The sequence below is a fragment of the Orbicella franksi genome, chromosome 6 (assembly GCF_964199315.1).
Source record: "Orbicella franksi chromosome 6, jaOrbFran1.1, whole genome shotgun sequence".
Lineage (NCBI taxonomy): Eukaryota > Metazoa > Cnidaria > Anthozoa > Scleractinia > Merulinidae > Orbicella > Orbicella franksi.
Window position 1 is genome coordinate 32,214,845 of NC_138150.1, and position 21,779 is coordinate 32,236,623.

The 21,779-nt window shown below is 39.7% G+C and overlaps 2 protein-coding genes and 1 pseudogene across 3 annotated transcripts; 2 read left to right on the forward strand and 1 right to left on the reverse strand.

Moving 5' to 3' along the window:
- Nucleotides 1-16: 16 nt before the first annotated feature.
- Nucleotides 17-11,368, forward strand: LOC145490955 (ADP-ribosylation factor-binding protein GGA1-like). Its single transcript, XM_081470073.1, has 17 exons — nt 17-53; nt 128-212; nt 302-377; nt 871-969; nt 2,075-2,198; nt 2,828-2,877; nt 3,428-3,484; nt 3,619-3,699; nt 4,085-4,219; nt 4,820-4,904; nt 4,999-5,274; nt 5,758-5,813; nt 5,981-6,614; nt 7,580-7,644; nt 8,146-8,253; nt 8,856-8,966; nt 10,027-11,368. Exons 1-17 carry the CDS (start codon nt 26-28, stop codon nt 10,126-10,128), a joined length of 2,172 nt encoding a protein of 723 aa, XP_081326199.1. The 5' UTR covers nt 17-25; the 3' UTR covers nt 10,129-11,368.
- Nucleotides 11,369-13,709: 2,341 nt separating this feature from the next.
- On the forward strand, nt 13,710-17,436 carry LOC145490922 (BTB/POZ domain-containing protein 2 pseudogene; annotated as a pseudogene). The gene is made up of 2 exons (XR_014049741.1): nt 13,710-14,948; nt 15,047-17,436. The product of XR_014049741.1 is annotated as a BTB/POZ domain-containing protein 2 pseudogene (transcript).
- Nucleotides 17,437-17,823: 387 nt separating this feature from the next.
- On the reverse strand, nt 17,824-20,896 carry LOC145490134 (uncharacterized). Its single transcript, XM_081469240.1, has 2 exons — nt 20,732-20,896; nt 17,824-19,454 (listed from the first exon to the last, which is right to left on the reverse strand). The coding sequence occupies exons 1-2, from the start codon at nt 20,757-20,759 to the stop codon at nt 17,986-17,988; spliced, it is 1,497 nt and encodes a 498-aa protein (XP_081325366.1). The 5' UTR covers nt 20,760-20,896; the 3' UTR covers nt 17,824-17,985.
- Nucleotides 20,897-21,779: the final 883 nt, after the last annotated feature.

The following is a 21,779-nucleotide window of genomic DNA, read 5'->3' on the forward strand; positions in this document are numbered from 1 at the left end:
GCGTAGCCGGCAAATAAGGAAAAACATGGCGGAAACCTTGGAGGACTTGATTGGTACTATTCAATTCCCTTTAACTTGTCTGCTTTCAGTTATTTTCCAATTGTTTACAAGATAAACTGTCTTTTAGATAAAGCCACGGATCCATCCAAAAGCCGGGAAGGTGTGGATCACTCAACTCCAGTATGCGACAGAATAAATTTGGACCTAGATGGGTGAGGACAGTTGACTTTAGCTCAGATTTTGCGTCAGTTTAGTTAAGCTCTAAGGCTTAAGCTTAAATATATTATTGTCCGTTTTCTAGTCCACTAATCGGGATCCGTTACATTGCCACGAAAGTCAAGAGCGCCAGGGAAGAAGAGGCCCTTCTTGGACTTAATGTGAGTTTGAAAATCGCAATCACATCAGCCAATGAAAATGAGGCATGTAAAATGGTGATCCACACATCTGAGATCTGCATGTTTGAAAGACAAAAGAGTTCCTCTTGTACAGATTCCTTAGTGCTGCTTTGAATTTTGAATATCATTATGGACTCAATGCTTGGGAAATCAATTGATCAATCATTGGCAATCGATTTCCTGGTCGTTCATAAGGATTGATTGGCATTTCATCAACCAATCAACAACCAATAGGCCATTTCCAAGTTGCCTTTTGCCACTGTGTCAGTACAACATCAATAAAATTTAGTGTTGATATGCCGTCTCTCTGTTTGTTTTGAACCAAAAAATTGAAAGTCTAAAGTTAAAGGCAAATGGTTTACAGAAGAAGTGAAATTGCTGAAATTTAGTTGTAAATGCAAGAAGTAACATGAATGCACAGTATTATTTAGGCATAAAATCTTATTAACGTTTTTGTAATTATATTTTTGATCAGCTTATTGAAGCATGTGTGCAAAACTGTGGGCAGCGATTTCACACTGAAGTTGGAAAATACAGATTCCTTAATGAGCTAATTAAATTAATATCATCAAAGGTAATTGTATTTTAAGGTATACTGTACCACAAAAATGTTTTGCCACTATATGAATTATGTTGTTCCAGAACATATCCTTGAGGTTGTAAAGATGTTTTTTCTGGAAATTCACACTTTTTTATCACAAAAGAAGGCACATGAAATTTATTTTTAATTTTCATGGGCACTTTATACATAAACTGTAGGTGAAATATTTGGAACTACTCAGGGACAGGGTTCGTACGGGTCCTGGAAAACCTGGAAAGTCCTGGAATTTTACTGTGGCATTTTCCAGGACTGGAAAGTCCTGGAAAAGTGCTACTGGTCCTGGAAAGTACTGGAAATCTGTTAAACTCAAGTAAAAAATATGAAATGTATGGCAGACAGCAAGGAGAATTAAAATTGAGATCTTGGGAGTGAAAGGGTTAATGTGAATTTTAGAGTCCTGGAAAAATCAATCTGAGTCCTGGAAAAGTCCTGGAAAAGTCCTGGAAATTTGCTTCTGAAAAAGGGTACAAACCCTGGAGGGAATCTTTACAAACCATTACAAGTAATCTCCAATTTCAGTTTAAAAGGTCAAAATGTCTTGGGCTTGCAAAGAAGAATGTACCCTCACCTTCTCTCAAAATCTTGTTCACCTCCTCTGCATGTACTGACATAGTTTATTGAACACTTTTCTTAAAAAATGTCCAGGAAATTGTGCAGTATCAAACTTTTGATATATACCATGTGCATACACTGAAAACTGTAGCCCAATGAAACATATATTTGACATACCAGTCTCATGCGTTCTTGAGACAGCAATAAATGAGTACTGCCCAATTGTAGTGGACACCATACCTTCAACATTTTGCTTCTTGAACCTGCTGGAAAGGTGTTTTCCTTGATACGGCTAATTACATGCTTTTTGTACATGCTTCAATATAAATATATCTTGTGTCAATATAAGGGGCAACAAGGCCAAGTGGTTTAGGGCACTGGTCCTGTAAAACATACGAACTATCAGTAGGTCGTAGGTTCAAGACATCCCCCCTCCCCCCTTTCCCTTCCTCTGTTACTACCTGGTCTACCTGGTCTGGAGTAATTATGTTAATTGTTTATTTGTAACATTTTTTTTTCCACCTAGTATGACGGAGACTGGACACCAGATGCAGTCAAGAAGCGCATCATTCAGTGCATGTACAGTTGGACCCTTGGTTTACCAAAAGAGACCAAAATTGCTGAGGCTTACAAAATGCTGAAGCAGCAAGGTAAGCCACAGCACAGTTTCAGAAGATCTGTTGTTTAATTCCAGAAAATATCCATACCTCCCCTACTGAAGGAATTTTTTCTGAGATTCCCCACCCCTCTGGAAATTCCAAATTAAGTTTCATACATTTCTTTAATTTTTTTGGTCAAGAGATTACAGAACTTCTTCCCCCACCCCCCCCCCTCCCACCCCCCGCTCAGAGAATTGTAATCCCTGCTGTGATGGGAGTATCTCTGTATGGATTTTGACTGGAACTGCGCAATGCTTTTGATTGTAATAAAACACAGTAACTTAATTATTGTAAAAGCAGTTAGTATCCAAAAACTATTTGATATGCAACAGAATTTATTTCATTATTTACCATTTCTCTCCTTGTAATTGAATCCAACAAAAAGTCAGATCTGCACTCATTTTTAATACCGGCAATTAAACCTTTGAAACAAACCTCATAACATTTTTAAATAGTAGTATTTCATTGCATTACATGTATATGTTTTTAATATTATTTTTTTTGTACATTTTATACTTGTATGCAGCAGAGTGTATTTTTTGTGAGTAAGTTTACATAATGATTATCTGATGTAATGTGGACCATAGAATGGTGTAACTATTGAATTTCTTTTTATTGAGGAATTGTGACGAAAGACCCAGAGGATCCATATGCCACGCCATCAGATGAAGTGAGTGTGCAAAGGAATATGATGTCTACATGTGTGCATGGAAACTTGCATTAATGTTTCACTCGGATTTTGTGGTTCATTTACAGTAACTGCTATAGCCCATAGCTTTGTTGTGTAAATAAAAATGGTAAAATATTTTGGGAGAGAGATTTTTCCTGCAGACCTGACCTTCTCAAAAAAAGAAGTTCTGTTAAAAAAGTTTTACCTGCTTGTCATCACCTGCCCTGATGATGGAAGTGCCATGTGGAGTTACAGTGGAACCCTGCCATTATTGCCACCCACTCCATTCTGGCCCATACAAAAGTTCAGTCAGTCATTTTCTTATTTAAAGAGCCCTTTAATTAATAATACAGCCACCCTGTTAATACTGGCCAGATTTTTTTGCCAGTTGATGACCAGTTTAACAGGGTTCCAGTGTACTTGTAGTAGCAAAATATGATGGTTTATTTCAAAACAAGTGTAAAAGGTTTTAGAATTGCAACCATGCCAAGTGATAATGATTTTTATCCAAGAGTACAACCAATCAACATTGAATTTCTTCTGTTGATAGAGTAAACCACAAGAAAAAGCAAAAGATACAATATTTCAGGATGAAGAAAAATCAAAGGTTAGCATTCATGTGTTTACAAAAATGAGGTGAATATATGTGTCCAAATATAATAAATATTGCACTATTTATTATTGCACTAAATTATTGAGTCTTACTGGCAATAATGACAATGGATCTGTGTTTTTTACCAGCTTCTGTCACGTCTTCTGAAGAGTACTCATCCAGAAGATTTACAAGCTGCAAACAGGCTGATAAAGACCATGGTTAGACAGGTTCGTTCCTAGAAAGGATACAAGTGACACTGTTCAGCAATAATTAAGAGTGCTCAATGATATGCTTATCATAATATTCTAGAACACTAACAGATGTATATAGGACCGTCATAGAAATGCTACTCACAAACTTTGTGGAAACAAGATTGTTCATGGGTGATAAAAAGATTTTCAAGTCCCAAGCTTACAAAGAGGCATCAAGCAGATGTCCGTGATTTCATACAGTTTGAAGAAAATCTTGGGAGATATGCCCTTTCAAAGACTAAAGGACCCTTTTAGTTACTATGAGCTACCTACAGTGCATGTGCACCATATGTACCCATGCACTGTCTGTGTTCGCCACTGATTCTCTTATTGTAGTCATTGAATTTTGTGATTTTGCCAGGATGAAATGAAGATGGAGAGACTGGTAAAAAGAAACACTGAAATAGAAACATGTTGCAATAACATCAAACTGCTAACAGAAATGCTGAACCACTACAGCCCTAGTTCTCCATGCCAAGATAAAGAACTGATGAAGGCAAGTAGCACTTGAAAATTCAAATTGAGTGTCCATGTAAATGGTGACCTCATTCATGGGAACGGTAGCTTAGATACCTCTGACAACATGGTATCATTTTAACCTTTCTTGAGAGAGTGTGTGTGAGAGAGAGTTTGAGATTTGAATTAAAATTTCCATTAGCAAGTCTTGCACATGTACATGTCTGTATCAGCAGCTAGCTTGGGTATGGAGATACAATCATGTGGTTTGTAATGGACCCTTAGGTTGGTTGTTTGGTACTTGAATAGGGCTAATCACTACCAAGCAACCATCTCTGTATGTCCCCCCACATAGACCCCCTCTCTTGCGTGTCTTCATGCACTTCTATACATGTACATCAGTGCCAAACTTTGGTTATTACAACATCTTTTTTGTCCATCCATCTGCCCACCCATGGATCCTTTCACACATACATGTACAAGGAAGGGTTCCTATTTCCCATAAGCTAAGTAGCACTTTCTGTGAAGAGACACTAAGTTGTGATCTGAAGGGTGGTGTGACTGGCTGAGTTGTGTGCCAAACTCTGTTAGAGAGCTGTTATTTGAGAGTTATCCTTGATTACTTTTTTGTCGCAAATAGGAACTTTATGATGCCTGTGATAGGATGAGACCCCAGTTATTCAGATTGGCCAGTTCAGCCACAGAAGATGGTGATGAAGGACTTGGTAAGATGAAAAGCTGTAAAACCAGAAAATCTTGCTACATTTTGTTCCGGATGCTTCACCAACAAACTCTAATGCAAATACCAACATTTTACAGCTGATATTCTCAGGGTGAATGATGATCTGTCAAGAGTCTTAGAGTATTACCGAAGGATTTTCGGAATGCCCCCCCTGGCCTCACTCACTACAGCTGGTCCAGCCTCCCCTCCAGCAACCCAGACAGCAGCTGCAGAGGCTGGGGTAGGTGCAGGAGCAGGTGCAGGTGCAGGAGCAAGTGCTTCCACTCTTATTGACCTGGGTGCTACAAGTCAACAGGCAGAATCAATAGAAACACCTGTTCCAAGTGTTCTGGAAAATGAACTCAAAGCTTTGGGTAAGTCTGGTTACAACTATTGGAGAGTTTTGAGGATTTGGAATTGAAGAGTTGGGAGGAGGCTTGCTGAGTGATAGGCAAAGAAATGCTATGTTGTGTGTACCACCTACAGGGTAGGTACTGATAGGATAGGTGTCGATGATGATGACGATGACAATGACAATGACGATGATGATGATACATTTACATGTGGTTACCAGGTGAAGTTTGCCAGTTTACCTGCCTGTGCATTCCACACACTCACTCATCCTCATCAGGCCCATGAGGACTCTTGAGGCCTGTGCATTCCAAGCGTGGACAAAATGGACAATCATATATCATGTTGCTTGTAAAAGCAAATTGTATTTAGAAAGTCACAACAAAAATCTTTGTTTTCCCGTCCTAGAGAACAAGAAAGGCCATTGTTTTCGAACTCTATTGGCATGATGATGTTACTCTGTATGTGTGTGGCTGCTTGTTTCATGAAATTCCTCCCTTTTGTAGGTCTTCATGACATTGAACCACCTCCTGCAGCCAGTAATTCTCAGATACCTTTGCAGGTATGATTTGCTTGAGGTGTTTTTGTTGTTGACATTTTTGTGGAGGAGGAAAGTTAAACGCTGCTAAATACCAATGAAGAGAATTTAATCATGGACATTACCGCAGTCATAATATTTTTTTTTTTTGGCAACAGCCCTGATCATAGTTTTTTTTTTTTTCACAACAGGTTCCTCAACAGCCTGGTGGTGTAGGGCCCTGGACTGTGCCAACTCAGAACTTTGGCATGCTCCCAACCGGTGTGCCCTCTACAGTGGGTGTGGTCAGACCAATGGGACAGCAGCAGGTGGTGGGCATGATGGCTCCAGTGTACATGGGAGTGGGACAAATGCCTCGAATGCCCTTTCAAGCTATGAGTCCTGGAGCAATGTCAGTGGCACCCAGACCAGGTCCAGTGAGTATGGGAACAACTAGCCTTGCCATGCCAACTACTGGGCTAGCAGCTCGGGGGAATCTTCCAGCAGCTGGTAGCCGGAGAGCAGGAGAGGAGACCAGAGCACCTAATGCCCTTGACTTGTTGGGTCAAGAAGTTCTGCAGAACCAGAAGCAGCAGCAGAAGCAGAAACAAACTGTCACTCCATTACAAGAGAAAGCTGTACCAGAGCAGCAGCAGGCATCAGCATCAACAACTGACAGCTTGCTATCATTAGGGCTGGAGCCCAGCCCAGCGACACTTCCTGCTGGTGCCATGAATGTAGGTTCTCCTTCACCTGCTAGTTTTCCTCCTGTAGCATCACCTCCTAAACCAGCTGCACCTCTTTCTCTGGACAACGTTTTTGTGCCTTTAGATACTATTACACCAGGTTAGCAATGACAAGTTTGCTTCTTTGCTCATCTCACCTTTACATGTATCATGTTCATAAACTGTACTTAGTTTTCTTGAATTGTTTTTGTGTATGTCTCCCCACAACATGCATTGCATGTGAACTTGTAGTGCTGTTTGCTAGGAAAATAACAGCCTGCAGAACAGGTAGATTAGCGAAGCAGAGGGCGAAGCGCGATACACGAGCGCGGAGCGCGACCAGAAGCGCAAAGCGTGGGCTATGAAAGTGACCGGAAGTGGCGTTTCTAGGAAGCGCTCGAGCAATCAAGCGTGGTGCATTTTGTATAGTATATACTTAATATACTTAAAAACTGAGAACGTGGAAAATCAATATCTGCCTGTCTAATTAGCTAGTTTTAAATTGCACAATTGTGCACTTGACAATTGCGAAAGTTTGTGTGTCTAGTCAGGTTATTAATACATGTAGCTGGAGAACCTTTGACAAGAGTTAGTCTCTTGTTTCTCTCCCTCTAGTATAGGTACGAACCAATATGAGTGATATTTGAAAATTCTTCCAAAATTGCACGAGCCTGTAGGCGGGCGCAATTTCAAAAAATTTTCAAATATCACGAGCAGTCTACAAGTACACTGTAGATCCTTAATTGCACGACGAGCTTTTACACGATTGCTCATTATATGATGGAGAAAATAAACGAACGCCCGCGCGTTAATTTGCACCACAATGCAAATTAAAAGTTTACGATAAATAGACCAATTTCGATATATTAAAATTCAGCCAAAAACAATAGACCCTAGTACGAGGCTCTGGGGAATAACAACTTAGTTTGTGGGGTTTATTCACCAGAGCCTCGTGCTGAGGTCTGTTGTGTTAGGCTGAATTTTAATATATCGAAATTGGTCTATTGGCTTGCTCTCTGCTGATAAAAATGAAGTAGTTTTGTCATAAAATACAAGATCTCAAACGCCGTGGTTTTCCTTCTCTAGGAAGCCATGCACCACTAACAGTACTCGAGAAAAACAACATCAGGATTATTTTTCACTTCGCTAAGGTGTGTTCTTTTTCATCTTTCCCTCCTGTTATTGGATCATTGTATCCCATATCTTTGTTCCCACTAAAATTCTAAATGTTAGTTACATCGTGCTGCAACTTGCTGGAAAGACAACAGGCTGCAACTGATAAACACGCAAATTCACTCAAAGGATTGACTTTTTTTTTTCTTATAAAACGTACGATGGCAGTAACAGCGAAATCAGCCGAAATCAATTGTAACTGATAAGTTTAGGTCTCGTAAAATTTCGTGAAAGTTATACATGCAGAACTCTTTCTACATGGGGTTCTCTAGCCCTGACAGCACGGAGTTTATCTGTGTTTTTACGACGTTTATTAGCCGTTGCTCAAGAAGAAAACTGCCCTCATATTAGAATTTAGCAGTGGTGTGACCAGGGGACCTGTTCATAATTGGATTATATCCGTTTTTTTAATGATAAGCCCTTACTGCTTTCAGAGCAGAAGCATAATGAACGTAACTATTTAATTTTACCTTTTTTAGACTAGTGCAGAATTGTCCAGAAGTGACTTGTTGATTGTCGTGATCTCCACTATGAGTTTCCTGTCTTCTTCAGTTAAAAATTTTGTCTTTCAAGCAGCAGTACCAAAGGTAAAGTAGATCCGTAGGCATATCAAGAAAGATTATTTTAACATAAAGAGATTTATCCAAAAACCACCCAATAAAAATAACTTGTACAGAATTTTGTACATGTATAAAATTACATTTATTTTGTTTTAAATGTTTTACATGTATCTCTAAGATATATATAGAGTTCTTTGCAGGCGTTTGTTAGCCCCTATAGCCAAAAGGTCACACTGTTTGACGAATGACCTCGTGGATGAGAATAGGAATGCATAGACAAGCAGTGAAAATTTCAAAATGTTCAAAGAAGGCACGACGTAATAAGTTATTCAACGAATGATGTCAATTCAATGTGGCATATATATGCCATCAAGAATGATGTACAGCTTTGAGATAAGTGAAGAATTATTGCCTATTTTGGCCCACTCGTCACGCAAAGTACTATTTTGATTGGCAACGTTACGTGACCAGTGGCTGTTAAGGGCCCTATTGTCACTCTAGTATCATTCTAGCCTCCCTCTAGGCTCGTCACGCAATCTTTTCTCCCCCAGTGCGTGACGAGACATACAAGAACGTCAGCGTAGTAGGCTTAAGTATCAAACTGGTAAGGATAGTGTTTTGTTTCGCAGACGATGAGAGTAAAACTTCAACCTCCATCTGGTAGTGAGTTGCCTCCTCATAATCCAATCCTTCCGCCATCCGCCATTACCCAAGTCATGTTGATTGCTAATCCAGCGAAGGTGAGTTTACCTTCTCCTATGACAGTGAATTTGCCAGAGAAAAAGGGTAAATTGTCGCACGATTACGACAGGTAATCGTATGAATGCAAGTCCAATGAAGGATTTAAACTACGTGTGATATTGAAGAATTATCTCACAATTGTGCGAGACTTCAGAAGAGCTCAATTTGAAAGGATTTATCACGAGTAGTGTAAATCCTTGATTGTTCGAGCTTTCATACGATTACTGATTTCTAATATGACTGAGAAAATGATTAAAGCGTGCGTTAATTTGCAAAGAAAATAACGATAAATTGGCCTGCTCTCAGCCAATTGCAATGAAGTTATCTTCTCTGTAAATAATAAAACAATTTGTTTGCATCCTTTTCTTCACTTTCGTTGATGATTTTTTGTTAAGGTAGCTAGGAAGTAGTAGCTGCGACAATCATTTTGACAAGTTCAGTATAAAAATCAGTTGCATATCCAAATTTTGTATGAGAAGGTCTTTTTCATTCAAGATCAATTCGAGTTCCTTTAGTATCCGAAATGGCAAAAGTGATGATTTTCCTTTGCTGTCGTTACGAGATAGCTGTTACTTGGTTAGTTGTGTCAGTAATGACACAAGTATGACACAATCTGTCCCAGGTTTGTCTCCTGACGTCACATGTAGGTTGAGTTTGTTGTTGGTTCTCGTCCTTTACTCCAAAAGATTTTCCCCGTTCTCTGGTTGACTTACCTGCACAAAATCGCGCGCAAGGTTTGTTAGTCGCAAGATTGTTATGTGCTATTATCATTAAAAAAATAATAATAACAATAGAATTCGCCAGCAAAGGAGAGCACTTTTGATATTTTACTGTTTTCTTAAGGCTGCGAGTGGCCCATCTTTTCGCCTTCTTTAGTAAAACGAAACTCTAGATGGAAAATGGCTAGCTAAGGGAAAAGAGAGACTAATCATTATATGGTTTGGACAAGACGAAACTCTTGTTTGCCACACTTGTCTTCCTGCAAATATCTCTTGTTCTTGTTAACCCTTTTAACTAAAACGTTTCTCGTTTGCTGTTAAACAATTCTTCTTTGTACAGGAAAAGATCAGATTAAAATACAAGATAAGCTACCAAGTTGATGGTTCTTCCACAACAGAAACTGGTGAAGTGGACAGTTTTCCCAGCGTTCTACAAGGATAAACATAATTTTAATAACCTCCAAGCCTCTGCTTGGTTAAACCACCTTAATATCAGTCTAATGACGTTAGGTATTTAAGTTGTTTTCTACAGCCTCAGATTTACACAAAATTGATTAAATTAACGAGGTAAAATCCGTTAAGGGAGAATTTTGGGCCAGTAGTTACTAAGAGGTTTTCGAACTGGAGTTAAACTGACAATTCTAAACTTAGATAAAAGATCGACGTTTTGGTGCTGTCAATCACAATGACGTCATTGATTATCTTAAAATCTGATTTGAGGAGAGTTTCATGCCTGAGAAACGTGACTGATGACGACATTCCCCTGTTTGGTTGATTTCGTGACCGTGATTGACAGTAGTTTAAAATTAAAATAAGCTGGATGTCACGGGATTTGGGAAATCAATTGACTCGCTGTGCAATCTATTTGGAAAGGTTATATGACTAGGGAAAAGAATATTTCCATTGACCTAGCGTTCCATTATACACCACGACACAAAAAAGAGAGAAATTTAACCTACATATATGCATGGTTATCAAACAGAATCTGTTTCAAAACTGAGGAGAGTAAATGGGTAGGGATTGTAGTATTTATTTCTCGGAATACACTCTTTTTTTATAAGAATATTGTTTTTCCGCCCGAGGCTGAACATTCTTAGTTTTCTGCCGATTTTAGGTTGAATATATTCTTGCGAATATTCTTAGATTATAGCGTATAACATTTCTGTTTTCAAATCTCTCTGGTGTCTGTATAGTGTTAAAGTAATTTTGGAGCCAGTCTACAGGCATTGAAGCCTAATATGACGCACATAACTTCTTGCAGAAATGGCTTTAGCATCGAACATACGGCTAGGGCTGTTTTTGTTACTTTTTGGCTACTTTGCCGTTTAGAGAAAGGAAGATTTTTATACGGTTTAGTCAAAAACATATAATTGGAATGTATTTACAAATTTTTAACAAACATTATATTCTATTGAAGGTCTCTGCCTCGGGTTTATTCGTAAAATATTCTTAAAATTTCGCAGCCTCGACATTCTTATAAAGTATATTCTTATAAAAAAAAAGAGTGTGACTAAAAAACCTTACTGAAATTACCTCAGCACTTGTAACCCTAACAAACTGAAGAGAGTTAAGATAAAAAAAAAATACAACTGGATGGAGCACGTTTAAAAGTGGAATGGCGAGGAATAAAGTTTTTGTGTAGCAGTCTGTATGTTTGTATTAAAAAGTATATGTAATCTGGATGTTTCAAAAATGTTATGTTTTCACATGTTATGTTGTAGAGCAGGTTTCAATTGAGTGTCCTAAGAGCAAAGTAAATCTCTATGGCCAATCATAAAGGACACAGGCAATGTAATGAACCAATCAAAACTCGAAGCAAACACATGTTACCGACACGAAGCGCGAGAAAACTTATGCGAGCGAGTCACGATTGGGTTTACGAGTTCTTCAGATTGGATGAGAATGACAGAGCGGCGCGATTTTTGAAGCCAATCGTGAACGTAATACGAAACGAAAGCAAATACGAATTACTTTAGACACTCAAGTGTAAACCACTGAAAAAGCGATGTACTTATCACCATTTCAAACTGGTGGAACTCCCATGGCAGAAATGAAATTATTTTGAGCCTCTTGTAACTGTAGTATAAATCGAACTGATTTTTATTCTACAAATACCTTGTGAGCGAGCCAACAGACTGTTATAAAGGCATAATAGAAACAGAAAATAGTGGCTCGCTTACTTATCAACAAGAAAACCATTTTTAAAATTAAAGTTATTAGTGGTTATTAGGATATTGAACTCAAAGTGTTAATATCTACAAGAGTTCATTTTGGATGAGTCCCAAGGAAGGTTCAAATGGCGGGGTGTAAAGCATTTCTTAATTGCGCCCTATAAAAGTAAGCCAAAATAAAGAATGAGACTTAAAACACTTTGCTTATTGGGATTTAACTTGACTCTGCGAACGACGTACCATTTTAGCAATCGTTTTCGTGCTTTGGAGAATCACCGTACTTGTCGGTCATTGTAATGCTTCAACGATTTTAAAAACACAAAATATCACAGCCTCTCGAATCCCTTGTAACGGATTCGTCCTCGTTGGCGCTCACAAACGCTTTCAAGGTAAAGCGTTGAGTGTGAGGTCGCTTTCTCCCTTTGAAATTTACACTTCCTGTTTGATTGAAGTCTCTAAGGAAAGTGAGAGGTGGAAGAATTCGGAAAACGTTTAAATTCTGTCCACAGGGTTCAGAGCCACCTTAAATTTTCAAAACGGTTAAGGTAGCTCTGAACCCCATGTACAATTTTTTTAAAAACTCTGCCACAAGTTTCGTTTTATCCTGCTAATCAAACTCTGATAATATGCAAAAAAAATTCACCGTGCCGTTTTTGAATTGTAAGCCCTTAAAGCTATAATTTAGGGTGTTTTTGGCAGGTCATACTGTCGCTATGGTAACCTATTGTATCACGAAAATGATAAAGTCTTCACCAATGATTGGGCAGTTTTTTTTGATACTATGAATCATCAATTTATAAAGAGTAGTTTTAATGACTCGTCAAGATCTAAGTCTGTTAGTGTTTTTAAGTCACCTTAAGCCATATTTTGAAGTTTAAATGGGAAGAGGCTTAATGAGCCGCTGGTCCAGTTTTCTGGTTAGTCTACCGCCTGCTCGTGGTTAATTTTTTCTTCCGACTGTAATTAATGTTCTATTGTTTTACAAAAAGGAAAATCCACTGTGTTCTTTGGCATTGACATTGGCCATAGGCTTGATTTCAGCCGCTCTCTGGCGTCCCATCTTTCTTCCTTCCTAGGCTCGAGTCCCGAACAGCGGCTGGAAATCGAGCCTATAATAGCCAAGTCATTGTAAAAACATCACTGACAAAAAGAGATTGAACAAAAATCACAAATTTGCGTTGAAAAATATGCCAAAGAAAACTGAAAATGAGCAGGTCAGATTCCGTTTCTTGTTGTTATATAGCTGGCGTTTTTCCCATTACAGCGCGCCTATTCAGTGGCTAGTTCATGGTCAAACGACATCTAACAATGAAACTGTTTAGCGCCTAATCGTATCCATAACAAAATTCTCTATCGTGATTGGTTCTCCGCGCGCCTATTTGTCACGTAATCGGCGCGCGATCACGTTTATGTCCAATTACAGGTATCCAATTTGAACTTTTCGTAATTGATACCTGTAATTGGATACCCACGTGATTCGCACGTCAATTATGCGCGCTTTAATGGCTTCCTTCGCACTGTTTCCTACAGTTTTCAAAACCTGTGAAAGCCTTACAGACGTTTTCGCTCAAAAGAAGTTGTCAAAGGGCATTTTTAATTCCGAAATTTGTTATAGATACGATTAATTAGTAATTGGACCTCGTGTCGTACAATTCAGGATTCGGCCTCGCGCTTCGCGCTCGTCCGATTTTGAAATTACTCACGCGATTACTCCCTGAATTATACTCCACTCGGTCCATTTATTGAGCAGGCAACATTGCGAAAAACTATGACGGCAAACGGGAAACAGTTCACTGTTACCCGCCAAGTGTTGACCGCTGTTGCACGTGATCAGAGCGTGGAGTTGCAGGTGGCCTGATGTTGTCGCTGGAATCTCAGCGCGCCTTTCAGAATTTTCGTTTGTTTTGTTTTGCTATATAACAAATCACTTAATGATTGGTCCCTTAGGGAAGAGTGAATTTTGTTTCCCTCGAATCTCAATGTTTCCCTCGACTTTCGTCTCGGGAAACATTGAGATTCGAGGGAAACAAAATTCACTGTTCCCCTCGCGTGTTAATTATACAAAGCGGGAAATTTTGTTGAGGTCAGTCAGTTCTCTGTGACGACATAGGAACTCGCTGCCATGCCGTGTTTATTTATTAGCTGAAGTCAGCACTGGCAAAGGGGTCCCTTAATTTTTTTTTACTGAGGTTCTAAAGAAAGAAACTCATTCTTCACACAGCAAAAGGAAGGCTACCCCAGAGTATAGCGTGCAAGTTCGATCGATAAACGATCTTCCTGAAATATCCTTAAGTAAGCTAGCAAGCGCTGAAACAGGAACTGTTTGTCTATCTAAACGGTAAAATATAATAATAAATAACAAATAATGATAAAATAACCAGTAAAAAAATGCATTCACCGCCGACTACTGAGGAAAACAATTCACTGTTCTGTGACGTGCTTGAATGTTAAAAAGCTTGCTAGAACATACTATATCAGTTCGGGAAAAACCCCTCGGGCCACAAGTCAAGCATGATCTTGAAAAAGAAAAGAAAAAAGTAAATAATTAAGCATGTATAATCATTAACACCTCATAGCTGAGCGTCGATATGAAGTAACTGCTTCATTCGTGTAATCCAACTTTTATTATTATCGTTATATTCGAGATTTTGAAGCCAAGATGACGAGATGTCATGCAGACCGAATATTCGTTTTTGTGGTCAGCAGAACTACTTGTAGTTTGACGTCATGGTCATAGTTAGTCTTTAATTTCTTTGTTTTAAAGTAGATCATGTTTCACGGGTTGTTTTCTTTCGATACTCCATACAGGCTGGGTGCATCGGTCTGTGATGTTTATGGCATATAGTATCGTGATCTGCGATCAAACCCACTCTCCCTCCCTCCCTGATTCAAACCCAAAAAGGAACGAGGCCTGATCGCAGGTTAATGAAGTATTGCATCCCAGCTTACAACCAAGAACGTGTGTAGTCAGTGCTCTGGAGAGTTCGTGAAGGAAACGTTTTTTAACCTCACTCAGTTGACCCGAACATTACCGCTGCAAGAATTAAAAACAATCCAGACCTTGTCAAGTATGCTAAGGGAAATTCATACGGTATTGCATTTCCCTTTGCTTTATTTGGCAACCACTCGACCGTGAAAGGAAGTTGAGTTCTAGTCAGTCTTACACGTACATTTTGTCGCGCCCCGCAGGTAGTCAGTTGTTTGTGCTTGTTGCGCACTCTTAGCGGCTGAATAAGGTTTAGCGGGATGATGTGTTCCCCAGAAGCAAAAGAGACTTGGCAAACGCCGAGACCAACTATCAAGGAGAGATGTATGTTTATGTTTAACAACGAGCTCTTGAGTGATGTGAAGTTTGTGGTAGGATCATTGAATGGCGAGAGCGGAAGAAGGGAAGTGATTCCAGCTCACAAGTTCGTTCTTTCCATCAGCAGTCCGGTGTTTCTCGCCATGTTTCATGGAAATATGGCTGAAACCTCAAACTTGATAGAACTACCTGACTGTGACTACGAGAGTTTGCTGGAATTCTTTCGTTATCTGTACAGTGACGAGGTGAAATTAAGTGGAACCAACGTTCTGCAGGTATTATATTTGGCAAACAAGTACATGGTGCCTTCTCTTGCCAATAAATGCACGGAATATTTAGAGAACAGCTTGGACGCAGCGAATGTATTTAGTATTCTTCCTCTCGCGCAGAAGTTTGAGGAGCAAGAACTCGTGGAACACTGCTGGGAGCTGATTGATAAAAACACCGCGGACATTATGAGATCAGATGAGTTTGCTGATCTCGACAAATGTTTGGTTGAGAGCATTGTACAGAGAGAATCGCTCAACGTAACAGAATTTGATTTATTCAAAGCTGTTGTCCGCTGGGCCACAAGGGAGACCGAAAGGCAAGGTTTAAATCTAAACGACGACGCCAAAAGACGTGTACTCGGAGAAGGAATTGTGAAAGCGATAAGGTTTCCAGTGATGACACAAAACGAATTCATGTCAGTTGTTCCTGATAGCAATATTTTGACAACAAAAGAAATTGTTAACCTAATGAAACACTTCAGCGGTGTACCTACAACTCCGTTACCGTTTTTACAAACACCAAGAAAGGGACCTATCCGCAAAGATTCAAAAAGCGGGCGACGTCGATTTGGAACTTACATTCCTCCATCAATTTGGTTCGGTCATACACGACGCAACCTTCAATCATCGCGGTGTTCATTGACTTCTTAGTCAGCTTGAACGCTGTTTCAAATTGTATGTCGGCGGAAATTCTTAACTGACATTGAATATTTTAGTTTTTAACTCAGGAATAATGTGCTTTTCATGTTAAGGATTCTCGTAAGTCGCGTTTTCACAGTAACTCACAAATGAACAGGAAATAGTTGTCAAAAAATTGTATTTGTTTGTTCATGGCTAAGACGCCCATTTCATTTTGTAGAGGCCAAAGTCACCTAGCTATCGCATATCACTTATCTCTTCTCCCTCACTTGTTAAGGGTTCCAATAAACTTCAGACAGGATGTCCTCAGAAGTAAATTTGGTGAAGTTCTCAAATGCTGACAAATTTCGACTACCCGCATCCTCAACATTTTTATACGAACGGCACGGTTCTATGGCCAGCCTGACTTGGAGCGCACTACTGAGGTTCCGTTAAGGGGCGGGGGGACGCTGAATAATCCATAATCCTGGGTAAAATTTCGAAATAACCGTATTCCAATTTTGTAAAAAGAAATATCCCTAAAACAATAACTCCTAATTAACATTTTGTGTCACGTTTCCCGGATACTTGTGTTTACATAGTGATAGATATAAAATTACATCTCTCCCCGACATCCACACTCACTAAAAGCCCACAGAAACATTGCATTACTTGTATTTTTCTTCCTGCCATCCACCATAAATCCTTTATATTGACCAAACTTATTCAGTCAAGATGGCTGGATATTAGCCTCGTTCTTTTTTCGCGAGTTTATGGACCTCGACCCCATCTCGCCGGGTCCATAAACACACGCAAAAAAGGAACTTGGCCAATACCCAACCATCTTATCTTATCTTGACCTCACGCTTGGTTAAGAACCCATATATCCCAATACCCTAACAGGGCCTCACTAGCCTGCCGCGCCTGTGTATCTTGAAACCCCCATGAGACGAAAATCGAATTTCGTGACGATTGTTATGGATGAAACAACGATCTTTAATGGAGATTTTACTGAAAAAGCGACGATTTACAAACTAAATGACTTGTAAACCTGCGTTCACTTTTAATGATACACATGTATACAGTAACGTCAATGTCATTGCTTCATAAAAGGGCAGCACGTAAGAGGAATAATGACATTCAGATCACAACTAGCAAAACTGAATACTATCTATCTATACTGCTGGGTCGGATTGCGAAAATCGATTTTGCTGCTCCTCAGTTCCATCAAATCGTTCATTTTTCGACCAAATCATTTTTTGAAATCGAGAATTGCTTTCTGTGTGATGGAGCTTATAACAAATTTATCCCGTTTACTTCTTAAACTCCTGTGTTTCAAGCTATGTTTCCAGTTTTATTTTCTTGTTAATATAGTTTTCTTGATGAAAACAGTATAAGATTGTAAGATTTTATCTCAGCGAGAGGAAAAAAACTCTTTATAGAGGAGGGGGATTTTCATCTTCCCTTAGTCCGATTAAATCGCGACCATTGCAAATGACCCCACCTTGAAAAGCAAAGCTATTCATCCCCATGCTTTCACACTAAATTCAAACTCAAGGTAAGTTCAAAAACATTATTTACTGGCTTCCGATATACAATTTCCATCATTGAAAGCTAACCGTAAACAGGCTAACCGGAACGTTATTAGCTGTTATCATGCTAACCTGAGTGATTTTTAGGCTAACCGGAGCCGATATTCAGTCTAACCGGAGTGATATTTAGGCTAACCAGAGTGCAGACTTCCACAGCTGCGATTAACCTGAATAGCCCTGCATTTTACCACCGGTTTGCGGTCTGCAGTCTGCAGTCTGTATTTTACACTGACCGCTTCAGTCGAGTTATGGTTCAGCCGAAATGCGAAAACTAAAAGGACTCTTCATATGAGACCTGATTTCTTATTGCGAATTACTGAAGAATTTCTCTCCAACTGCTTTAATTTATTTAAGTTTGCACTTCTCCTGCAAGTGCCCCCACTGGTGGCAGCTGCGACAAAAACTGTCTTTATTGGCGTGTGCGTAATGGCATTTTGCCGGTCCATATTTGCAGTAACCCTTGCGATTGTGCAAACATTCTTTGTCCTTTTTAGGATTTCTGAAGAACTTCTTTTCATCATCAGTGTGGTAATACTTGCACTTCAAACGGTTTTTACAGTTCGAGCGAGACTCACATGGAACGGAATATTGTTGGTTTTTTCTTCGTGGCTGCTTTTGGACAACTTGAAAATCAGCTTCGTCTTCATCATTTTCATGCAATTCCCCTGCATGCTTGTACGATGTGGCTTCATCTGAAGTGTTATTCACGCTTAATAACTGTTCGTCTACAGTTTGTAATGCGTCATATTTGTTGGCAATACAAATGTCCGCTTTCTGATCAAGCTTCCCGCGATACGCAGGAAAGTTTACTACCTTTCCTGGATATTCTTGCTCTAGGTTTTCAAAGATCTCGTGAAAGATCTTTCCAACTTCTTTGCCATCAACCGACTTCACGTTGGCAAAAATAAGAATTATATCTTCGTAATCTACTATATTATCCAACATTTCTGGGCCGATTAAGCAGAACTGAAAGGGCCAACCCAGTTTTTCACTAAGATTCTTTTGCCATTCTTCATCAGGAGAAAAATCGATCTTTTTAATTATGGCAGAACGCGAGTTGGGAATTTCCTTTTCGCCAAATTTAAAATTAGTAAAGGTAACGGCTTCCAGTCTCGAGTCGAGTTTAGAGATGTTCATTAATTGGGGATTCTCCTCTGTCATTTTTTTGAGCGAATTTGAAATACTACTCTCCCACATCCAGATCTCAATGGACCATTTCATTTTCAAGCTCTCTTTAACAGCTGGTATCATATCAGCATCTCCACTCACCATCACTACCTTTCCCTTGGCGACACTTCTGTCAGAAACAAGCGCGGTAATGTCCGCTACCATCTGGTGATCAACTTGCTTTTCTTTGTTGGTAAAAGGGTTTCTTTTAGTGGTGATCACTTTCCATCCACGGTCTCTTATTTTCCGCCATACGGTATCTATTGGTGGAGGTTCTGATCCATATAAGGTACCCCAAGCAACATCTCTGCCCATCGCTACAACATCGGTTACTTTTCCGATATCCAGGCGCAGCCTTGGATCTTCCACACACTTTAACTTGGACTTGAGAGCAGCAAGCTTCTTTGCCGCGATCCACATATTAGAATCATCCACGTAAATGAAGACGTGCTCATCAGTCAATGGCTTGACCGGGTCGAGGTCTTTCCCACAGTCTACATATGAACAGCTTCTATTTGTAAAGTCGTCGTAGGTCTGGTCAGCGAAACAGTAATAACAGGTCAGGTGCTGGGATTCACACTTCCAGAACTTGTGATACTTTGTTAGTTCTTTGCCGCACTTATCACATGACCCCCTTGCCAGAAGATCTAGTAAGCAAGGACAGGATAAGTTACTGTAGATTGAAGCCTTAGGAGTAGTCTAGGAGTTTATTCACATTATTCTTTGTTTTGTACATGTCGAGCACGATCGAACTGTTACGGAGTATTCGTGTCGATCAATTCATATCACGTATATGGCGCTTTGCTCGGCACCGTTTTCATCTGTCACCACTAGAAACGGAGCGTTTTCAAAAGGCTCCACTTTTGAAACCGTTTTCGAAAGCCTCCGTTTTGGGTTGTGTTAGTGTGGACGATAGGCGAAAACGCATCAAAAAGTATGCGTTTTCAAACGAAAACGCATTAGTGTCACTGTGGCCAGGGCTATAGTTTCCGAAATATAAACTGGAAAAAAAATTTAACTTGAGAGAATATATCTAGTACAAGCTAGCATTGGGATTCCACTACAAACACTGTCCGCATTAAGTTCCAACCGGACTGAGTTCCCACGTAACAAGCCACGCGATATCATCAGTCTGAAATACTTCCGCAGTCGGTCGGTCGGTCGGTCAATCGGTCGGTCAATCGGCCGGTCGGTCGGTCGGTCGGAGCAGTTATGAGTGATATCTCAAATACAGATTTTAATCCGACCTTGTTCAAAATATAGCTAGACCGTTTTTGAGGACACTAAGGATTATTGGTATGACTACAGATCTCTGCCTCTGCCTTAATTTTTTTGCTGCGGGTGGGAGCACTTATCTTGCCCTTGATTCATCTGGATATCACGAAAAACTGAAAAATTACAACTAGCGGGAAACGAGGTGACATGAAAACGCTAGTATGGTCCAAAATATTTTGTTTCGTTTTCGCTGAGACGAAAACGGGGACTTTTAGAAACGCATTCGTGTGGTCGATACTTGGCACTAAAGAATTCAGCCAACTAACTGTTGAGAAGGGTCAACTGCGCCGTGAGCTTCTCAGTCGAAACTTTTGAAAATCTGTCTTGGCGGAACCCCAGCTGTCGACGATGCAAGACGGATCGGAAGTGAATATTCTAAAAAACGTACGATTTGACACTTCCCCAAAAATGGCGGCCGAAAATCGCAATAAACTTAAGTCTATAGCATTTGATACGCAATGACCGACTTTAAGAACACGTGGATTTCCAGATACGTAGCTAGATCCAACACAACTATTGAGTCTGATTATAAATTGAAGTGTCGAGTAATACGTTCTACCCGCAATACATTTGCGCACGACGAGGAAAACAAACGTGCGTATACTGCGATGCATCACCAAATCGAATGCGTTTAAAGATTAGTACATACCATAACTTTCATATTTTCCAGACTTCATCGCGGGATTCGCATAGGAACCCTTACGTAGTCTTCAAGGTACGCTGATATTCGATTTGTTGCCTGAGCTATCAAACGCAAATTCGTGTGAATTTTATCTCGCTGGGTGTTTGACTACGTAATGTGTCGGGTGACCTTTGTTTATTAAAATCGGATGAAGACATGCTCTTACAGGTTCAGTTATAATGAATTCCTGACGTAATTATACAAATGTGAGATTATGAATGTATAGCAATACAGCAGAATTGAGTCGCCTATTGAAGGATTTGACTAGATGTCATTGCAATAAATGACGCTATCGCTTAAACGTTTTCAACTTTTATTTAACATAATTTGTTTAAGTGCGTCTGCAAATTGATAATAATTTTGTGAATGACGTCAACGTAATTCCAGGAAAAGCCGCAAGCAATTCTCGGAATATTCATGGCTGTTGTATAAATTTTAAACAAATACGAAAAACAAATATACACTCCGGTTAGTCTAAGTAGCGCTCAGGTTAGTCTGTCTACGGTTAGCGCTCAATAATGGAAATGCTTTCGCCTGTTTCGGTGAAGTCGTTCCGTTTCAACAGGAGCCATAATGCTCCTGGTTTCAATCGAGACCGTTTCGTTTCGGGACTTCTCTTTGAGTCGTCTTTCGGTGGTCTCGTTTCATTGTCCCTAGCACATGCAGGCTGGCAGGGATAGCGGAGCGTATTTTGAATTGAGGGGCTTACAAGCGAGTGCCAGAGGCGCTAACTTGTAGGGGCTCTGCAGATATTTGTAAAATTATTACTTTATGTATTTTTTGCTGAAAGTCCCCCCCCCCCCACCCCTCCCCGGCTTCGTCATCCTTTGAAGAGGGTAAAGGGTGAGATACGAAGTATTTATTTTACCGCGCCAGGGGAATATTTAACAATTATTCCATGAAACCGCGTTGGATATGAAGTGATAAATAACCAACGAGCGCGTAGCGCGAGTTGGTTATGATCACTTCATATCCAACAAGGTCGAATGGAATAATTGTTTTAGTATATTCTTAA

Excerpts from the sequence above, each read along its gene's own strand:
- LOC145490955 (XM_081470073.1), top strand. The coding sequence starts at position 26 with ATGGCGGAAACCTTGGAGGACTTGATTG. Across the intron at positions 970-2,074 it reads TTAAATTAATATCATCAAAG|TATGACGGAGACTGGACACC; the intron begins GTAATTGTATTT and ends TTTTCCACCTAG. Across the intron at positions 2,878-3,427 it reads ATGCCACGCCATCAGATGAA|AGTAAACCACAAGAAAAAGC; the intron begins GTGAGTGTGCAA and ends TTCTGTTGATAG.
- LOC145490134 (XM_081469240.1), bottom strand. The coding sequence starts at position 20,759 with ATGAAGTCTGGAAAATATGAAAGTTATG. Across the intron at positions 19,455-20,731 it reads TGGAAAATATGAAAGTTATG|ATCTTCTGGCAAGGGGGTCA; the intron begins GTATGTACTAAT and ends CTTGCTTACTAG.